The sequence below is a fragment of the Dromiciops gliroides genome, chromosome 3, assembly GCF_019393635.1.
Source record: "Dromiciops gliroides isolate mDroGli1 chromosome 3, mDroGli1.pri, whole genome shotgun sequence".
NCBI lineage: Eukaryota > Metazoa > Chordata > Mammalia > Microbiotheria > Microbiotheriidae > Dromiciops > Dromiciops gliroides.
The window spans coordinates 442,939,936-442,960,727 of record NC_057863.1 but is presented as its reverse complement, the minus strand read 5'-3'; the positions used below and the strand labels follow the sequence as shown (position 1 = coordinate 442,960,727).

Genomic DNA, 20,792 nt, shown 5'->3' with positions numbered 1-20,792 from the left:
CTCAGGTCCTCCTGAATCCAGGGCCAGTGTTCTATCGACTGCACCACCTAGCTGCCCCCGAAACTTGGATCTTGCAGGTTACAATCCTACTTTTCTCTTTACCTTTCTGCTATAGACAAAGCCATTTTTACATATAACCAAAGGAAAACCAGACTTGTAGAGTAGTAGTCAATAAATAAACATTTACTAAACACCTATGATGTGTCAGGTACTACTAAGTGCAGGGGCTAAAAAAAAGAGCCAATAAGACTGTCCCTTCCTTCTAGGTGTTTACAAACTAGTGGAAAGCTCCTCTCCTGAAAGCTTTCTCCAATTACTACAGTGCCAAAAAGTCCATTTTTAGAGATTCATTCCTTTGAGTAAAGTTTTGCAATGTCAGTTGTTGTTTTCCTTAATGTGAATATCTGTGAACAGGTGATACATTAAGTCATTTTTAGTTGATAACATCTATGGGGATTTAGCTCTCAGATGTTTCCAAAGATATCTGATCGATGAAAAGGATTGGAACTTGGAATAGGGCATAGAGCACTGCCTATGGAGGGCCAGCTTGAATGGTGGTTATGGGCAAGCAGAGGCAACAATATTGGCACTGAATAGCAATAACGGAAAAATTAAACTGAAAGGGGAGTGATGGGAGTGAGGGTGCTCAAAACAAACTTCCCATTTCACAACAGTACCTGGTTATTTAGGAAAAATGGGATAAGAAAGATGGCCTTTTTTTTTCCATTGCTCACAGACATGCTACAAAAATTAAGTAACAGGAAAACATGAGACCAAAGCAAAAAAAATTCTTGAAGTTATGATGCAACTCAGTGTTTAACAATAGCATGAAATTAAGAAGATACAGGGTATGTCTCGGTCAGGTTATCAAAAAACCATTGTGTACCCAGAATTTTTAAAAAATTTTCCAATGTGTCAGACTGGTTTCTGGATTTCATAATCCAATATATGTCTGGTGAGGGGGACTGGCTAATCCAGATTTATGATTTAGAATTTTTTCCCCCAGATCTCAAGGCCTAGGCTAGAAGGCAGTTCAACAATAATCTATGATAGGTGTTAAAGGCTAAAATTCTAGCTAGTCTGTCTAAAATATCTAATGAGTGGTCACCAATAAATTATAAGCTTTAGCAAGAGTTAGTCTTTTAAGCATTTATTAAGGAGAATAAGAATTTGGTAACGAGAGAGAGAAAGGCCTACATTCATCTCTCTATTAAAGGGAGAGTGCATTTCTAGATCCCTTCTCCACCGGAGTCCTCAAGAAAGAGAGTGAGTCAGAGCAGCAGGCTCCCCCTTCTTCCTCCCACTAGCAAATGTCACTTCCTGACACCAAAGAAAAGACGCATGTTCTTGCCCTCAAAGACCTTCACCTCATGGGCGGAGCTCTTCTACAGTAAGTCTCCAGCAGGTGGCATCATTCCAGTCGTTACATAGGAAAGTAAAGGTAGACTATCCAGAAACATGGATAGATTGTGGATTCATAACATATCTTAGCTCTACTTGATTATATGTTCACTTCCTCTCTTTTTCTTTTTTTCTCTCTCTCTTTGAGGAAAATGTAAGATTCCACAAGCTAAGTACAAACAGAGCCCACCTTCCATATGTAAACTGAGGTCTATTTGAGCTGTTCTCATAGACAATTCTCTTTACCTAGGACAACTCTTTTGTACAAATAAAGGAATCTTCCCTATCCTATTTCCTCAGACACAATTCAGAGTTCTATTGGGCTTGACAGGATCCCTTAATGTGTAAATGTAGTTCCTGGACCCTGTGAATCAGGATGCCTGAATTCAGGAATGCCCAGAAACTAAATATGAAAGCTTTTAAAAACACACAAATGACAGAGAATTTTAATTGCACCACTTCATCCTGTGGCTACAAAACCAAACCTGGAACATAGGAAACAGACAAATAAAAATTCTAAAAACATTTTGGCTACTGGGCTATTAATAGCATAACATACTACTTTATGTATTGTGATGCTTCAGAATGGGGCTGCCCAAAGTCTTTTTTTAAGTTTGGTTTATATGTCATAGAGCTTAGTTAAATTAGAGATGTCTTCTGTAACCACTGATGGCATGCCCCAATTTTCTCTGAGGAACCCTATGTCTAAACCTCCCATTGTAAAAAAGTGACAAGCTATCCAACCTGTGGTTCATCTTCATCTTCATCTTTCTCCTTTTGAATTCATTCTCTCATGCCACACATTATAGGAAGAAAAGAGCCAGGCAACTGAGAAGATCCATCTCTCCAACCCTACTTCTGTTGTTTAAATCAGTCTACTTATCGCATACAAGTCAGATTATATTATATTTGTATTCTATTTATTACCAGTGGTGGGAAAGAATATTTCAGAATGAAAGTGGGGATGGAGTGGAGGAAGAAAAAGGAATCACTTTCATAGGATCATAGATTTAAAGCTGTAAAAGACCTTGGAAAGACCTTGGAGGTTACTCCTCATTTATTGCTCTCTGGTCAAACAGACCATAGTGAGAGGAATTATTCTCCAGGATGATCCTAGGACCTTGGGGTTGAGGAAAACCCTCAAAACTCCCTTTTAGCAATGCAGTAGTTAGGATAGCATACACAAAATGTGGTTACTAATCTCACAAAGTATGGGTTTTGCTTTTCATTTTCTCTTTTTCCACCATCTTCACATCTTTTTACCTCACACTCTTGATATTCTTTCTATTCATAAACCAAGAAGATGAAAAGGTTTTCTTATATAAAGCTGATATCTAGCTCTGGGAAATTTCACCTGTTCTTCTAGTTCTGCCCTCCAGGTTCAAACAAAACATGTCTAATCCCTCTTATACATGATGGCCTTTCAGATATTTAAAGACTCCCATTATTTCCCTCCTAAATTCTCTTTCTAGGTCAAATATCTCTAGTTCCTTCAATTGATCTTGGTCTTCAAGCCTCTTTCTGTGCTGGCTGCCCTCAGGATACACTCCAGTTTCCTAGATTTCTCTGAAACCATATTTTTCTGCAGAGAAACGTAACTTTAAGTAATATATACAGTAATATATGTATGCATACATTATATACATATGTATATATGCACTATATACATATGTATATGTATATATGTATATACACACACCAGGTAAAATAAAAATGATAAAACACAACATCAAGAGTACTATGGAGAAATGGGCAGATAGTCCAGGTAACTCTTTAAATTGTTCAACCTTTTTGGAGAGTAATTTGGTAATATGTAGTAAAAGTCTTTCATACCCAATTCAAGATGAGGGAGACATAGTTACATAGCAGTGGGTCTGAAAAGATATAGGGTTTTGGCAGACTGCAATACAAGCTCAATATGAGTTAGTAGTATGATACAGCAGACAAAAAAGCTAATGTGACCTTGGGCTGCATCACTTCTAGGAAGAAGGGGGTGATAGTCTTTTTGTACCCTGCCCTGGTAGGACCATAACTGGAATGTTCAGGATTGGGTACTCACCACAGTTTAAAGAGGACATTGAAAATCTGGATCACATATAGGAAAGACAAACCCTTTTCCTAGCTCCTGTTAGAGCAGTAATCTTCCCTGGAGAAGGGTAAGCCAAATTTCAGAGATGTTTATCTATGTTACACTCAAGTTGCAACTATACATTTAGATGACCCACATGGACACACATATCTTACAAAGACACGTCTATCTTACAGAGATATTGATGGATCAGGGAAAGAAGTACTTTTATATTTGTTTGACTCTGAAAGACTTATTACTGAGGTCCCTCATTATTATAGTTTTACTAATTTCTCCCATTAACCAAAATGTTTAACTTATTCAAGTATTTAGATACTATGCCACATTAAGTATTGAAATTAATTCATTTTCCATGGTATCCTTTTGTTGAAAGTTGACTCAGCATCCCATTGTTCCCAGCCCTGCTTATCAATCAATTTGGGGGAATGTTCTGGTGGTGAAGGAGAAACCAAGTCTGTAGATTTTTTCATCACCCACTCTTTGTGACATACCCCTACCTGCAAACTGTCACATTCTTCCTACCTTGAGGAAGAACTGAGATTCAAGGGTCCCACCTCTTTTACTGAGGTGGACCTACTGGACTGTCTTAAAGTTACTTATAAAAGCAGCCCCCATCTTGAAGCCCTTGCTGATCTTCAGTGATTAGCCTGTCAACATGTTGCTACCTCAACATACATAAACAAAAATAAAATCCTTTTAATTCTTTTGTCCCAAGTTTTGCCTCATTAATCAGGGTGAAAGCCCAAATGAAGAATTTTCCTTTCAATACTTCCCAGCGCAATGTAGTTTCTTATGTTCATTTTTAAACAAAACGTTTTAGGAAAACATTGACAAGCTACTAATTACTAATACTAGTAACACAGAACTAGTTGTGTAGAAGAGGTCACTGGCATAGTGATAAAAGCACTGATCTTGGTACCTAAACAGAATTCCAACCCTGACTGACATTAAGCACTTAAGTAGCTATGTGACTATGGACAAGTGACTTAACATCTCTGAGCCTGAGTTGTTCCATGCAAAATTGTGATCAAAATTCTTACATTGGGGCAGCTAGGTGGCACAGTGGATAAAGCACTGGTCCTGGATTCAGGAGGACCTGAGTTCAAATCTGACCTCAGACACTTGACACTTATAAGTTGTGTGACCTTGGGCAAGTCACTTAACCCTCATTGCCCCGCCCAAAAAACAAAACAAAACAAAAAATTTTTACATTATACTTGTGTGCCCCGCTTCACAGGGCTCTTGGGTACAATGTACTTTGTAAACTTGAAGGCTGTTATTATTATGGAATGAAGCAAAGACATAAAAACAAAAGGAGGATATCTGTAACACAGAAACAAAATGAAAAAAAAAATCAGAGGACTTGTTGTACCATCTCTGACCTACTCTCAAAGTCCTTGTAAAACAGGAACAAAATGAAAAAAGTCAGAGGACTTGTACCACCTCTGACCTGTTCTCAAAGTCCTTTTACAGCTTCCATGCCCAGACTTAGGCATCTGTGGAATGGGTAGATTTTTTCGGAAGATAGCATGGAGCAGTGGAAAGATACTGGTTTTGTAGTCAGAGGACTCAAGTTCATGGCTTCATAGCTGCTGAGTTGGAAGGGTTCTCAGAAGCCATCTAATCCAACCCCTCCCTCATTTTGGATTTGAGGAAACTGAAAGCAAAATTAAGTATTAAGGTTCAGAAGCAGGATTTGAACCCAGACAGATCCAGTGTTCTTTACATTTGTGCAATCTCAGGCAAGTCTTTCAGCCTCCCTAGGCCTCTTTCTAACCTGTAAAATGAAAGGATAAGGTCTAAAGATCTCTTGCAGCCCAAGACTGATGATCCTTGGGGCAGCTAGGTGGCGCAGTGGATAGAGCACCAGCCTTGGAATCAGGAGGACCTGAGTTCAAATCCAGCCTCAGACACTTAACACTTAGTAGCTGTGTGACCCTGGGCAAGTCACTTAACCCCAATTGCCTCACTTTTAAAAAAAAGACTGATGATCCTCCCTTGGGCTAAATAGCCTCAGAGGTCCCTTTCAATATATATATAAATATAATTTTAGGTAGAATTGTCATTTTAATTATATTGGCTCAGTCAACCTATGAGCAATTAATATCTCTCCAGTTGTTTAGATCTCTTTATTTGTGCAAAAGGTCAGGTAGTTCCTGCCTTCCTTTTCATTTCAATGTTTCTCTTTGTCACTCTGTGCTTTGAGTACCCCAAGATTTTATGGCCTTAGAAGTATATTGCCCCTTGGGGCAGAGTCCAGGACAGTGGTCTTAGAACCATTTTTGTCAGGGGGCCTGCTTTAACTTCCTTTTCTTCTCAGATTAGAGATGAGATCGTGGGATTATTTTTTTATTCTCTCATTCCTCCCTCTACCCCACCCCCACCACCATTAGGATCTCTTTTTTCTCACTGGGAAGACTCAAGGTGCCCCTGAGCTACCTACAGGTAGCCATTGTCATGATTTTCTCCCCTAGAACAAATAATTGAAAAAGCATTCATTAAGCATCTACTATTCTCTAGGGACTGTGCCAAGCAATAGGCATACAAATATAAGGGGGCGGGGGGGAGCCAAGATAACAGGAAAGACTGTAACTTTCAAACCTTCCCACACCATCCGTCCACATACCTCCAGATAATGCCATAAGACAATCCCTGAAGCAGCAGAACCCACAAAAGAACAGAGTGAGATCATTTTCCAGCCAAAGATGGCTTAAAAGGGCAGCAGGGAAGGTCTATTGTACCAGGGTGAGAGGGGAGCACAGCTGATCCAGTCCCAGGCAGGCCATGCCTCCAAGCCTCAGAATCATCAGCATCAGCAGCTACTTCTGGAACTTGGCCCATGGACTGGTGAGGGGGTCCAGCAGTTGGCCTGGGGGAAATAGCAGGAGTCTGCTGGAGCTGAGGCAGAGCACTGCTGTATTGCCCATGTTTAGAACTAGGAAGCCGACTTGAGTGGCAGTGGCCCACTGGGGGAGGGGCACAGGCACTGGAAGCTCATTACCACAGTGAATCCGATTTCTGCTTCCAGGTTAAAGAGTAAGCAAGCCCATGGTTACTTATAGACCAGAGCACAGGCCAGGTGAGCATCATACCACCTGGGACCCCTTGAAGCTTGGGACAGTGTGCCCTGGAAGCAGTGTCCCACTTTAAGAAGGAGTTAAAAGCCAAGAAATACATTTGGATAATGAGCAGGCAGAAAAAGATGAGGACCAGCGAAAGTTCCTTTGGTGACAAAGTAGATCAAAATACATCCTCAGAAGAAGACAACAAAGTCAAAGCTCCTATATCCAAAGCTTCCAAGAAAAATATAAATTGGTCTCAGGTCATAGAAGCACTCAAAAAGGACTTTGAAGATAAAGTAAGAGAGGCAGAGGAAAAAATGGAAAGAAATGAGAGTGATGCAGAAGGGTCATGAAAAAAAAGTCAACAGCTTGAAAAGCCAAATTGGCCAAATGGAAAAAGAGGGACAAAAGCTCTCTGAAGAAAATAATTGCTTAAGAATTAGGATTGAGCAAATAGAAGCTTATGACTTCCTGAGAAATCAAGACAGAAAAAAAACAAATCCAAATGAATGAAAAAATAGGGGGCAATGTGAAATATCTCCTTGGAAAAACAGCTGACCTGGAAAATAGAACCAGGAGAGATAATTTGAAAACTATTGGACTACCTGAAAACCATGATCAAGGAAAGAGCTTAGACATCATCTTCCAAGAAATTGTCAGGGAAAATTTCCCTGATATTCTAGAAGTAGAAGGTAAAATAGAAATTGAAAGAATCCACCTATCACCTCCTGAAAGAGATGCCAAAATGAAAACTTCCAGGAATATTATAGCCAAATTCCAGAGCCCCCAGGTCAAGGAGAAAATATTGCAAGCAGCTAGAAACAATTCAAGTATTGTGGAGCCACAGTCACTATAACCCAAGATGTAGCAGTTTCTACATTAAAGTATCAGAGGGCTTGGAATATGATATTCTGGTGGGCAAAAGAGCTAGGATCACAACCAAGATTCACCTACTCAGCAAAACTAAGTATAATCCTTGGGGGGTGGGAATGGATATTCAGTGAAAAAGAGGATTTTCAGGCATTCATGATGAAAAGACCTGAACTGAATAGAAAATTTGACTTTCAAATACAACACCCTAGAGAAGCATAACAAGGTAAACAGGAAAATCATGAGGGATGTTAAAAGGTTAAACTGTTTACATTCCTACATGGGAAGATGATACTTCTAACTCATAATAACTTTCTCAGTATTAGGGCAGCTGAAAGGAATATACTTAGAGGGCATGGGTGTGAATTGAATATGAAGTGATGATATCTGTAAAGCTTTCATTTTCTGTTTATCCTTTTTTTGTGGGGCAGTCAGGGTGGAGAAGCTGGAGTCAGATTTGGGCTTGGGAGCTCCTTGGTCCAGGGCTGGTGCTTTGTTCATAGTGTCACCTAGCTGCCCCATGATGACATCTTTAAAATAAAACTAAGGGGTGAGAGAATTCACTGGAAGAAAGGGAAAAGGAGAGGTGGAATTGGGGTAAAGTAACTCACATAAAAAAAACAACAACAAGAAAAAGCTTATGGAGTGGAGGAGAAGATAGGGAAGAAGCAAGGGAGAGAGTGAGCCTTACTCTCATCAGAATTGGCTCAAAGAGCAAATAACATACACACCCAAGTGGGTATAGTAATATATCTTGCCCTATGGGAAAGTGGGAGGGGAAGTGGATAAGGGGGGAGAGGTGAAGGAAGGGGGGGCAGATTGGGGGAGGGGGCAGTAAGAAGCAAAACACTTTTGAGGAGAGATAGGGTGAAAGAAGATAGAAAATAGAGTAAATATCAAGGGGAGGGAATAGGATGGAGGATAATACAGTTAGCAATAGTAACTGTGAAAGAAATGATGAGCAGGATGCTATCAGAAGGACTTATGAAAAATGCAATCCATCCACAGAGAAAGAACTGATGGTATCTGAATACAGATTGAAGTATAATTGTTTTTGTTAGTTCCTCTTTCTAAAGTTATTTTGTCTGTTTTCTTTCACAACCTGACTAATGTGGAGATGTTTTACATGACTGTACATGTGTAACAATGAATTGCTTGAGTTCTTAGGGAGGGGTGGAGAGGGAGGGAGAAAGAGAATTTGGAACACAACGTTTTAAAAAATCAATGTGAAAATTTGTTTTTACATGTAACTTGGGGAAAATTCTAAATAAATAAATTTATTATTAAAAAATTAAAACAAAAAAAATATAAGCAAGTGAGATAACCCTTATCTAGGAGCTTGTATTCTAATAGAGGAAGTGCCCAAGGTGACAAGGAGTTAATTTGAAAGGCTCTGCATTTGAATTTCAGCTCTGTGTTTACTATTTGAGTCACTGAGCTAGTCCTTCCAGTTCAAAATCCAGGAGTTGTTGACAAAATGTTGACACTAGTTTTACTCTGGAAGGATGGATAATGACGGTAGCTAAAACTTCCATATAAGTAGACAGGGACAAGCGTACCTCTCCATACTCATTAATGGAATGGAGAGTTTGAAGCTGGTGAACACTTTGGGGATGCCTCTATTTTCTACACAGGAAGCCTTAGAGCTAGCCCTAAATCACTACTAAGCTATGGGAGCCAGATATATGTCAACCCCACAAAACAGTGCCTGGAATACACATGCTTGCTTGGGGAGCCAAAACCCTAACGTGACAGCCTCCCAGATGAGGCACTTACATTCCTGGTTTTTCCTTGTTGAGGCTGCGGGGCTAGACCCTAAATTATCCATATGGATTGAAGTTCAGGGAGTTTTATGAACTAAATTCTCCGGACTTGAAAGGTTTGAGGCCCACTTAAAAACATCTTTTATAGGATACAACCACACCCAAACAGATGGAATCAGATCTTTGAGGTAAAAGGGACAGAGCCCCCCCTACCTCCACCCCCATACTGGTCCCACTTTCAATAAGGCAAAAAAAGGACAGAAGGCAAAACCAAACCAAACCCTGAGAGTTCCTGCTCTGAGTGACTACACTAAAATAAGAAATGTTAAGTAAACCAACCACTAAGACAGTCTCTGTGTGATGGAGAGGAATTCAGGGGGACCGAGGAAACAGGAGCCCTGAGGTGCAGAAAGCCCCTCGAGGCTGCGGCTCTTCTTCCCATTCGAGAAAATTCTCTGTAAGGGCCAAACGCCCAAATCCTTTTCTTCACTGCCCACCCCACCTTCGAGCTTTCCCCTAAAGAGGCAGGACATCCCGGGGCTAGGAAGAAGATCGGCCCGGGCCCCTCCCCCGGGCGGGGACAGTCCCAAGAAGAAGCAGCTGCCCCCGCCCCGCCACCCAGTCTAGTGGCCAGCAGCCACCGAGGCCTTGCTACGCCTTTTCCTCTGCTCTGCCCGGTGTCCGGGCTCCCGTGACTGGCACAGGCGGGTGCGCGGAGCATGGGGCAATGAAGACCATGGAGGGCTACCGGGGCTTCTTGGGTCTGCTAGTGTCCGCGCTGCTCCTCGGCTTCCTGGCGGTGCTCTTCACCCTCGTCTGGGTCCTTCACTATCGGGAGGGGCTCGGCTGGGACGGGGGCTCCCAGGAGTTTAACTGGCATCCGGTGCTGACTGTCACCGGCTTCGTCTTCATCCAGGGCCTCGGTACTGGAAGTTACGGGGGGTTGGGGGGGGGGGGTGACGAAGGGCAAGGGTCCTGGAAGGAACGCGCGGGGACTTGGGCGAGGTGGGAGGGCGCTGGGAAGCTCGGTCCTGGGGATCACGAGGGTTTGGCCAGAGCGGGAGCGCGCAGGGGCTCAGGAGAGTTGTAGTGGCCGAGAGGATAGTGCGGGCAGAAGTTTGCAGAGCACACACTGCAGGCCAGCGGAGAGCTGGTTGTTGCTTCGGCCAAGCGGAGAAAAGCCTTGGGTAGCAGCGCTGGGGATTTGGGGATGGGAGGCTCCAGAGGAGAGAAACGAGGGTGCTTAGGAGTTTGTCTTGGGAGAGAGAGGAGTTTGGAGAAACTGTGCTCCGGGGCGGGTGGAGGACGAGGGTTGCCTGGGACTGGATGTGGGGGACATGGTTGTTGCAGACTCAGGCTAGACTTTAACTGTTTGCTGCAAGTCACTGGAGAAGATCTTCAGGCATAGTATTGAGACCGAAGCTGAGGGGGGTGCTTTTGCGCTGGCGTCTCTCCCCTCCCGCGGGAGCGCCCCAGATGTTTGAGGTTGCTCTTGACCTAGCCCAGTCCCTGCCTCTAATTTTCCCCATCCCCTTCGATTTACGCCCATCCTCTGGCCGACCTGGCTCTTGCTGTCACGAGAAAGATACTGGCTGGGAAAGAGAGGCAAAAAAAAAAGGGGGGGGGGGGGCTCGGGGTCTGGTAAGGTCGGGGTCTAGGTCTTGAAAAAGCTTTCACATCAATGATATATTGTCAGAACAACACATGAAGTTATCCAGTAACCGCCATAAATGCATTCACTTGGTTTGGTTCTCAGTTCCTCCTTAAAAAAAAAATCATTTGAGTTCCATTAAAGCTTCTAGGGGGAAGAGCAAAATCTGTTAGGCTTGAGTCGATGTGTAATTGGATGGTTTAATCCTTACTTGTTTATGTAGTATGTAGTCAAGGGGCGAGCTGCTGCTGCCTTTCTTGATTTCCTTTTGGGCAATGATTGAATACAGGCCTCCATACAGTACTGTCTGACTGATCTTGGGAGATCACAGGAACGTAGGATCGTCGACTTTGAATTGGAAGGGACCTTAGAGGTCCTTTAATTCGACCCCCTCATTTTACACAGAGGAACTTTATACCTCTTCTATGCTCTTACTGTTCTGAGTTGTTTTACAGTAATGTCTTAATGTGGTCAGGTCCTCTGTCATAGTTACCTTCAAATCACCCACAGAGAATGGACTTTTGGAGATAATAGACTTGAAATAATTTATTTGCAACTGAATTAAGTCCTCATTTATAGAAAGCCCATAGAGGTCAAGTTCAAAATGAAGTAATTGCTTTGGGCGAACTGCACTTCTGTTTGACCGGTTCAGTATTTGTTTGGGGAAGAATAAGGTTTATTCTAGCTCCTGGTCCTGTGGAAGTCTAAGGGATACGACACAACAAAGCTCTTTGGGCGATAAAAAACGTTCATTTTCCTGTGTTGTGTTGGAATGTCTTGTGCGGCTTCTTTTTGGATGTTAGGAGTGCAGGATTGAGGAATAAGTATAGGACATTACTATAAAACACCTCGGCATAGTAAGAGCATAGAAGAGTTTTAAAATTCTTTATAAGAATTATATCTTTAATGCCTTAGACAGACCTAGTCAACAATTTTGTAAATCACAATATATCCAGGATGCACGTGGTGTAAAGATGCTGGATAAAGATATTTTTATGAAAAGTGTAGGAAGCAGTGATGGCTAGTCATATAATGTAAAGTTATGGAGAGAGGGAGAAAGTACTGAGAAATAAGATACTTGGGAGTCACATTCCATAACATAAATCTTATTTAAGCATTCCAAGTTGGGGTGCAGTAGGGGTGATGAAAGAAGTCTCAGTTCCACTGCATATAGATGTTTTGTAATTAATGGGGGCCTAGAACTGTCATTTTTCTGAAGTTATTGTTTAGTAGCCTGGGATTTAAATTAGTACTTTGGTCAGTCACTAAGTTCATATAGAAATGTTTTTTAATTTTTGGAAACCATGTTTAATCATCCATAAAGTTTCTACACACACACACTATCATTGTATGTTCTTCGATGTTCAACTTTGTATCACAGAAGGAAAGAAATACATCTAGCTCACTCCCATGGGGAAGAAAAATCCTCAGGTCAAGCCTGTATTGAGGGCCTTTTAGTACTTATGTTGCTAGCAATCTCTTTTCCAGCAGTGATAGGTAGTGGAGGATGCTATTAATGGACTATCTCTCTTTTTAGGGGCTTTCTCTGACATGAGACAATAAGAGAGACATCACAGGAGTACCAGTGACCATTCCATACCCCATTTTCTACCATAATTCATAGGCATTATTTGTGAAACTGAAAAGAGGAAATTATGCTGATAAATTACTCTCTATCCGAAGCCACTGAAGCATAATTTCGTTCTTGGAAGATCATCTGAAGTCTGAGCCAGAGAGGTTAAGATCACTTTAAACACTCATCCTATTGACTAAAAGTAAAAAGAAAAGCTTCTCCAACTGTTCCAACCAAGCCTTTAGAGCTGTTCCTGGCACCAAAGTGGACTTCCAGGCAGTGATGTGCTGGCCAATGTTTAACAACTAGCTCTGGGGGATGGGGGTACTTCAAGGGGGAGAATGATCTCACAACGTGATTCTAAATTTAATCTGCATTTTAACATTCTCTCATTCACTTTCTTAAGTTTAGAAAAGCCATAAAACAATAATTCAAGTCTTGATTTGTAACCTTTGCTGATTTTCTATGTATAAATGCTCACATTGAAAATTTAAGCATCTGCTCTTGAAAGCAGCACCCACCTGCCTCCAGGGAACTGGGATGGGGGGTGGTGTGAGAAGGAGGGAGGTTTGGGAATTATTATTGCTTTCTCAAAATCAGGGAGAAGGAGAATACAAGAAATAAATTATTTGATTGGCTGACTGAAAAGGTAAACTATTTCAGTAAATATAGTAATTGTCATAGTTCTCCCTAGTCTTCCAAAGTTTTTACAAACACACACACACACACACACACACACACACACGCCCCTCTGGAAAAAAAGGGGAGAGAAATGGGTGAGTAATAGACTATACCATGTTGAATTTACCAAGTAGAAGGTAATCTACTTATGATTTGAACTCATCCTATAAATGAGGACTTAATTCAGTTGCAAACAAATTATTTCAAGTCTATTATCTCCAAAAGTGACCATCCATTCTCTGTAGGGGATTTGAAGGTGACTATGACAGAGACCCTGACCACATTAAGACTTTACTGTAAAACAACTCAGAACAGTAAGAGCATAGAAGAGGTATAAAGTTCTTTATAAGAATTAGCTCCTTAATGCCTCAGAAAGACCTAGTTAAAAATTTTATAAATCACAATATATCCAAAAGTTAATGCAAAGAAAATAAATAAGTGAAAAGAATACATGGGATGTAATCTTAATTAATTAAAAAGCAGTGAGTTCTTGCAAAGACAAAACCTGAAATACTGGGAAATTCTTTTCTAAAATTGATGTTGGAGAAGAAAAAAAATTAACATGGAGAGTGTGAGATGTATTATAATTAAGCTTTTACTATTTATTTTACTATTTACTATTTGTAATTGTTATGTGGCAGGAAATGAGATTTGACCTGTCCAAATCTGTATCACTGAACTTGTCTTAATGAGAAGAGTGTTAGTTTTGAATTGTGAGATATGGAATATGTGGTAATGAAGAGAGGCCTAAAGTATTGAGTGTAAGATGTTAATATATTACAAAAGTGTTTTGCATGTTCAGTTTATAAACAAATATTAATTAAGCACTGACTTAACTCTAGGTTCAGTGCTAAACTGTGTGCATACAAAGACAACAATTAAAATGTCTCTTCCAAAAACAAAACAAAACAAAACAAAAAAGGCCGCAAGCTAGGTGGTGCAGTGGATAAAGCACCAACACTGGATTCAGGAGGACCTGAGTTCAAATATGATCTCAGACACTTGACACTTACTAGCTGTGTGACCCTGGGCAAGTCACTTAATCCTCATTGCCTCACAAAACAAAACAAAACAAAATGTCTCTTCCCTTAAGGGGTTTATAGTTTATTCTCCTACACATTTAACTATATATAAAATACTGAGTGTTCCAAAAGTATTAGCAAGGTTCTGGCAGGATAGTAATAATGACAGGGTAAGCAGAGAAACATGAACAAAAAAAAAACAGGAATTAGAGAAAATTGGATTAACCTCAAAATCTTATAGAATCATTTATCTATCTTGCTTCCACACAGCCTAACATAATGGATGGAGATCCAGCCTTTGTGTCAGAAAGACCTGGGTTCAAATCCTACCTCTAACATGTACTGGCTTTGTGACCCTCAGCAAATCATTTGACCTCTCAGTGCTCTGGGCAAATACCTCAGAAGGTGCTGATTTGCAATGATGGAGGGAGCTTCCTCATTGGAAGTTCCCTAAACTGATGAAATTACACACAGAGACCTAAAAAACCCTCCAAACCTAAGGAAATTAATAAGGAAATGTTATATTCTCTGAGCTGAATGAAAAGAGTAGCAAAGAGAAGGGTTTTGTGTCTACATAAAAGGAATAATCCTCATTAAATTGGAGTATGTATTCCCTGGAAATCTGAGAAGCAACCCTGTAAAAGAAGGCCACAGACAGAAAGGATCCAAACAAATAATAAAGATTTTCTTAATCAGTAGTTCATGTTTTCAGAAGCACAGAATGATCAAATATGCCCTCTGATAAAAGTTAGAAACTCAGAGCCTAACTCAAATTTTGGTTCCTTTAAGCTTTACCAACATCTACAATTTTCCTTCCTGGACAATGCCGCAGAAATCCAAGGAAGAATAATCTGGCCGTGTTGGAATCTTTTTTTTTTTTTTGCGGGGCAGTGGGGGTTAAGTGACTTGCCCAGGGTCACACAGCTAGTAAGTGTCAAGTGTCTGAGGCCGGATTTGAACCCAGGTACTCCTGAATCCAGGGCCGGCGATTTATCCACTGTGTCATCCAACTGCCCCCCCCCCCATTGGAATCTTTTAAAGTTGATTTTGTCAGAGTCAAGCAAGAAGTATTTTTGTCTAAGTTACTATGTTTAAGTTGGACTTTTAGAGGCTTGACTGTGAAGGGAAATTAAGATTATTCCCTAAAAGACCACAGAAATATTCCATTGGTGTGTATAATAATGACCAAATTTTAATATGCATTCATTTATTCATTCAATTAATAAATATGTGCTAAACGACTGTTATATCCCAAGGAGTGTGTAGGCACTGAAAGTCATATGAAGAAGAAAACATTGCCCCTGACTTAAAAAACTTAAATGACATTATGGAATTTGCATATATATAATGTATATAAATAATTACAGTGCAAAGTATAGTGTGAAAATTCAATTAAATAGTTAAGAGAAAGGAGAAATTATTTCTGAAATGCTGAATAAATGTGAAAGGACTCAAGGGGTTTTTTTTTTAAGTGGTAACAGTTAAGGAGAGAGCTCAGTATAGGAGAACAAGCATAAGATTTGGAATTGGGTTGAAGAGGAGGATGAATATCGGTTTTGCTACTTATTGAGATAATGGAAGCACTTTACAAAATGTTGTATAAATGTTAGCCACCTGTGTGGCCTTGTACAAATCATTTAACTTACCGGGGCCTCAGTATCCCATCTGAAGAATGAGGAGAGTGACTAGATTGAACTATAAGGTCCTTTTCAGCTATAGCATATTTACACCCCCCCAAAGAAAAAAATCTACAAAAAGGGGGGGGATCTCACTTCAAAAAATAGAAGAGTATTAACCTATCATGTTAACATTAATGCTAATACTAACAAAATAACAATAAAAGGATTAATAACTTTTTCAAAAATTGTAAGTTCCTCTTTGTTGGATCCTTCATCAAGAAAACCACATACCTTCTAAGAGTTTGCAACCTGAGCTCATTGTCTGAATTTTTGTTTTCATTTTCAAATCAAGGGATGAATAAAGAAGTAGGTAAAAAGTAATGGCTTGGGGCAGCTGGGTGGCGCAGTGGATAAGCACTGGCCCTGGAGTCAGGAGTACCTGAGTTCAAATTTGGACTCAGACACTTAACACTTACTAGCTGTGTGACCCTGGGCAAGTCACTTAACCCCAATTGCCTCACTAAAAAAAAAAAACAAAAAACAAAAAGTAATGGCTTAATTCATTGATGTCAGAAATCTTCACATAGATGTAGTTAGGTGGAATGTATTAATGTCAGAGAAATTTTGTCTTCAGGTTGTTTTGAATCAGCACATCTGTGGACTGTGAAAGCCCAAGTCTTCCAAAATAGGGTAGATTTATTATTTTTGTATGGTCATGTTTGCTTTAGTGTGGGGTGTGCCTGGGTGCCTTTTGCTTACCTAAGAAGGATAGAGAGGGACCACAATATAAAAATGCCTACTTTTTGCCTCATGCATGTTTTAACATACTTAGAGGGAGCCAGCAACGATCTGAATTTCTTCCCTTTTTCAACATGGTTGGAACTTCATTGCCCTCATGTCTGATTGTAAGGATGACTCAGTACCCCTCCCATGGAGCAGTGGACAGAGTGCTGGGTCTGGAGCCTCAGATACTAGGTGTGTGACCTGGGCAAGTCACTTAACCTTGTTTACCTCAGTTTCTTCATATGTAAAATGATCTGGAGAAGGAAATAGCAAACCATTCCAGTATATCTGCCAAGAAAACCCCAAATAGGGTCATGGAGAGTCAAACATGACTCAACAACAGCCACCTCCCTATTCTGTCCATATAGAGAGTCCCTATGTATAAGAAAACCAGCCCAGGACCTGATCCCTTGGTGAGAAAATGATTCCCTAGGAATCAACATTGGTTGGTAAGGTCAGTTGTTAAAGTATTTTATTAATGACACTGAGAGCAAGGATTTGGCCCCATAGAGATTCAATTTTGCCTTTCCCTGGGGAAGACTATACCCTGGATGCTCGCTGGCCTTTTGTTCCAAAGGAGGTGTGATTGAAAGAGTTTAGCTAAGTTGATAAACTCATCCTTTCTGGAAAAATAGCCTTTAGATGGATCATTGATCCTGAACCAGCAACATCATTTTCATACATGAAAGACAGCATATAAAACTTTCTGGAAGTAGGCTAAGTGAAATTAACTTGGATAAGTCACTGATTCAATGGAGATTAATGCACCTGATGACAATTAACCTTGACTCCAATTGAGTAGTTTAGTTCAGTCAACTTCCATGAGGTTCATCATGCTTTTATACTGATGTGAAACAATCAAAAAACTGTTAAGTGCAGACAAATTTAGAATTGCAAGACCACAGGTATAACTTAATTGCATCTCTTCATTTTACACATGAGTAAATTGAGGCCCACTCTTTACAATTTTAGCCAATAAATACAATTAACAATTAACATTTGAGGATTCTTTAGCACTGTTTTATGTTGTTTAGTTGTGTCCTGACTCGACCTCATTTGGGGCTTTCTTGGTAAAGAAACTGGAGCGATTTACCATTTCCTTCTCTAGCTCATTTTACAGTTGAGGAAACCAAGGCATACAGGGTTAAGTGACTTGCCCAGTGTCACATGCCTAGTAAGTGTCAGGCTGGATTTGAATTCAGGTCCTCCTGACTTGAGGTGGCATTTTGTCCACTGAGCCACCTAACTGCCCTAGTACCCTTTTACAGATGAAGCCTTTGAGCCTCAGAAAAGTTGTGACTTGTCCATGATCACATAGCTAATATATTTCAGAGCCAGAACTTAAATCCCAGTCTCCCTTCTACATCAGGGGATCTTAACCTAGGGTCTGTGAACTTATATATATTTTTTCTTTTAGATTTTTTCTTTTTATTTTCAGTTCCAAATTTTCCCCCTCCTTCCACTCCTTCCCCCACTCCTTGAAAGGCAAGACATTTGATATTCGTTTTACATATGAAATTATACAAAATATTTCCATGTTAGTCATGAAAAAAGACAAACAAAAGAAAAAATATGCTTCGATCTGCACTCAGATTCTACCAATTCTTTTTCTGGAGGTGAATAACTTTTTTTTTTTTGGTGAGGCAGTTGGGGTTGAGTGACTTGCCCAAGGTCACACAGCTAGTAAGTGTTAAGTGTCTGAGTCTGGATTTGAACTGAGGTCCTCCTGACTCCAGGGCCGGTGCTCTATCCACTGTGCCACCTAGCTGCCCCCGGTAGATAACTTTTTATCAGGAGTCCTTTGGAGTTGTGTGAACTTAGATTTTTTTTTTTGAAAAAAAAATTTATGACTATTTTACTATAATTGATTTCCTTTGTAATACTATGTATTTTATTTTATGCATTTGAAAACATTACCCTGAAAAGGGATCCAGAGGCTTCACCAGACTTCCAGATGGGTCCATGATCCCCAAATGGTTAAGAACTCCTGTTCTAGAGGAAACTTTTTTTTTATTCCCATCTAGCTGTTTGTTAATGGACCTTTTCTCCTCAAATTATCTGTGCTTATCAGTTTGTACTGTTGTTTCTTTTCCCTCTCACAATGCAGTTTATTCATCGACACAAAGTGCATTTCTTATTGGTCATTTGTGTTTTCCTGCATAGGATTTGAAGCTTAGTTTTATCAAACAGGGGCCTGAGCTTCACTTTTAAAGAGAAGACCAAAACAGGTCTTTGCTCTCTTGTATTTGAAACATTGCAAGTGGTTAGAGAAGAGACATTAGGATTGATAGAACAGGATTCTGCTTCTCAGCTGAGGGGAGGAAGCCAGCTCCATTTCTGAGTTTCCTGTAAGAGAATCCAATTAAGATTAGATCCACTTGATGTACGGATACCTATTTGTGCAGGTATTTTGTCTATACAATGAAAATTATGTGGGTTTTTTGTTTGCTTTTATTTTTTGTAAACCTAAAATTGGCTCAATATTACTTCCTTAGTGAGAATGTCAGTAACTTCAAAAAGAGATGCCTCCAACAGCTGCCAAGATGTGGAAATAAGACTAACAAATCATCCGAGTAACATCCTTCATTTTATGTCTTCAGGGATTTCAGTTTCATGATATTCACTGTGGGTGCTAGTCTTAATGAACAGGCCTATTTCAAAACAGAGCCTCTGCTTGGTAAGCGAAGCAGGGTCCTTTGGGAAAGTTTGTTTCCATGGGGGTCAACCTTTTCAATTAAACTTGAGGTCCATTGAACAGACTCTCGTGGTTTCCCCAAGCATATTAGGGAAGAGTTTAAAGCAACAATAATCTCTTTCTACACACTCAAATAAGAAGAGCAAAACTATGTTTAACCTTATTCAGATTGAAGAGAGGGTATTATTTACCTTTGTGTTCTAGCAGCTTTTATACATTTTAAAATCTGATTGTAATTCAAACCTAGTAACTTACTAGACTCTTATTTTTTGGACTAACAAACTTTTAATTGGCACTCAATACAAAATTCTTTCATGTATTTGAAGAGAAGTAGCAGCTATGCCCTTATGGTCTGCATTAAAAACAATTACTGCTTTACTAGCTGACATCTTTATAGCATTTGAAATAACACAAAGCTTTTAGCAGTAACACTAGGTTTAGAAATGTCCAATTGTTCCCATGGTGTTGTTTTTTTTAAATTTGAGAACAGATTAAATCTTGACTTCTGTAATACAAAAGCTGTGCCAGGGGTTACCACAGAGATCTTTCACTCATTAGAGCATGGAACTGGTCTCCTGAATAAGGAGAACAGGCAGGCCTTTCCTGGGTAGGCCAAACAGGAATTTGCCTGTTCTTTGAGTTTTCTTGATGATCCCTTTGTCAGGAATGCTGTATAAGCAATTCTTTTTTTTTTTGGGGGGGGGTGAGGCAATTGGGGTTAAGTGACTTGCCCAGGGTCACACAGCTAGTAAGTGTTAAGTGTCTGAGGCCAGATTTGAACTCAGGTACTCCTGACTCCAGGGCCAGTGCTCTATCCACTGCGCCATCTAGCTGCCCCTGTATAAGCAATTCTTACCTAAATAGAGGTGGACTAGAAGGCCATCTGAGGCATCTCCCTTCTCTATTATTCTGGGATGTGAATTCTCTTATTTGAGCTCCACAACAACCCTGGATTCAAATCCCAGCTCAGGCAATTACTAGCTGTAGGACACTTGGCCAAGTCACTTAATTGTTCTGTGCCTCCGTTTCTTCTTCTCTCAGGTGAAGAAACTGATCCAGGTGATCACTTCTCTTCACTCTAAAACTGTTTTCACCAACCCTATAAAATAGGCATTATAGTCATCCTTCTCCTCATCTTGTTTTGTTTTTTAGATTTGGTAATTAATTGCAACTCAGAACAGGCATGACTTACCCAAGTGCCAGAGCTGAAATTCAAACCCATGCCCTCCAATTCCAAATCTTGCAGTCTTTACAACACATTGCCTTTCTCTTGTTGATGGGTTACATTGCTCCTGGGCAGGATTTTTGAACTACACCAAACTGCACAAAACATACCCAAGGGTATGATTTGGGGGGGGGGCGGGGCAATGAGGATTAAGTGACTTTCCCAGGATCACACGTGTCAAGTGTCTGAGGCTGGATTTGAACTCAGGTCCTCCCGAATCCAGGGCCAATGGCACTAATTTAAGGAATTTAGGGGTTTTTTTTTAATTTGGGAAGATTTCTATTTCTTGTTTCCTGCTTAATGCAAAAATGAATTCACTAGAGATGAGAAGTTTTGAAAGCCCATGATTTACCTCCTT

The 20,792-nt window shown here is 40.3% G+C and overlaps 1 protein-coding gene across 1 annotated transcript in view; it reads left to right on the top strand.

Annotated features, from left to right (window-relative positions):
* Window positions 1–9,799: 9,799 nt before the first annotated feature.
* Window positions 9,800–20,792, top strand: part of LOC122746385 (plasma membrane ascorbate-dependent reductase CYBRD1) — a 43,386-nt gene continuing 32,393 nt past the window's right edge. Inside the window, 2 exon segments of the mRNA XM_043991953.1 lie at window positions 9,800–10,108; window positions 13,571–13,576. Coding sequence (XP_043847888.1) covers window positions 9,913–10,108; window positions 13,571–13,576 — 202 coding nt within the window. The 5' untranslated portion in view covers window positions 9,800–9,912.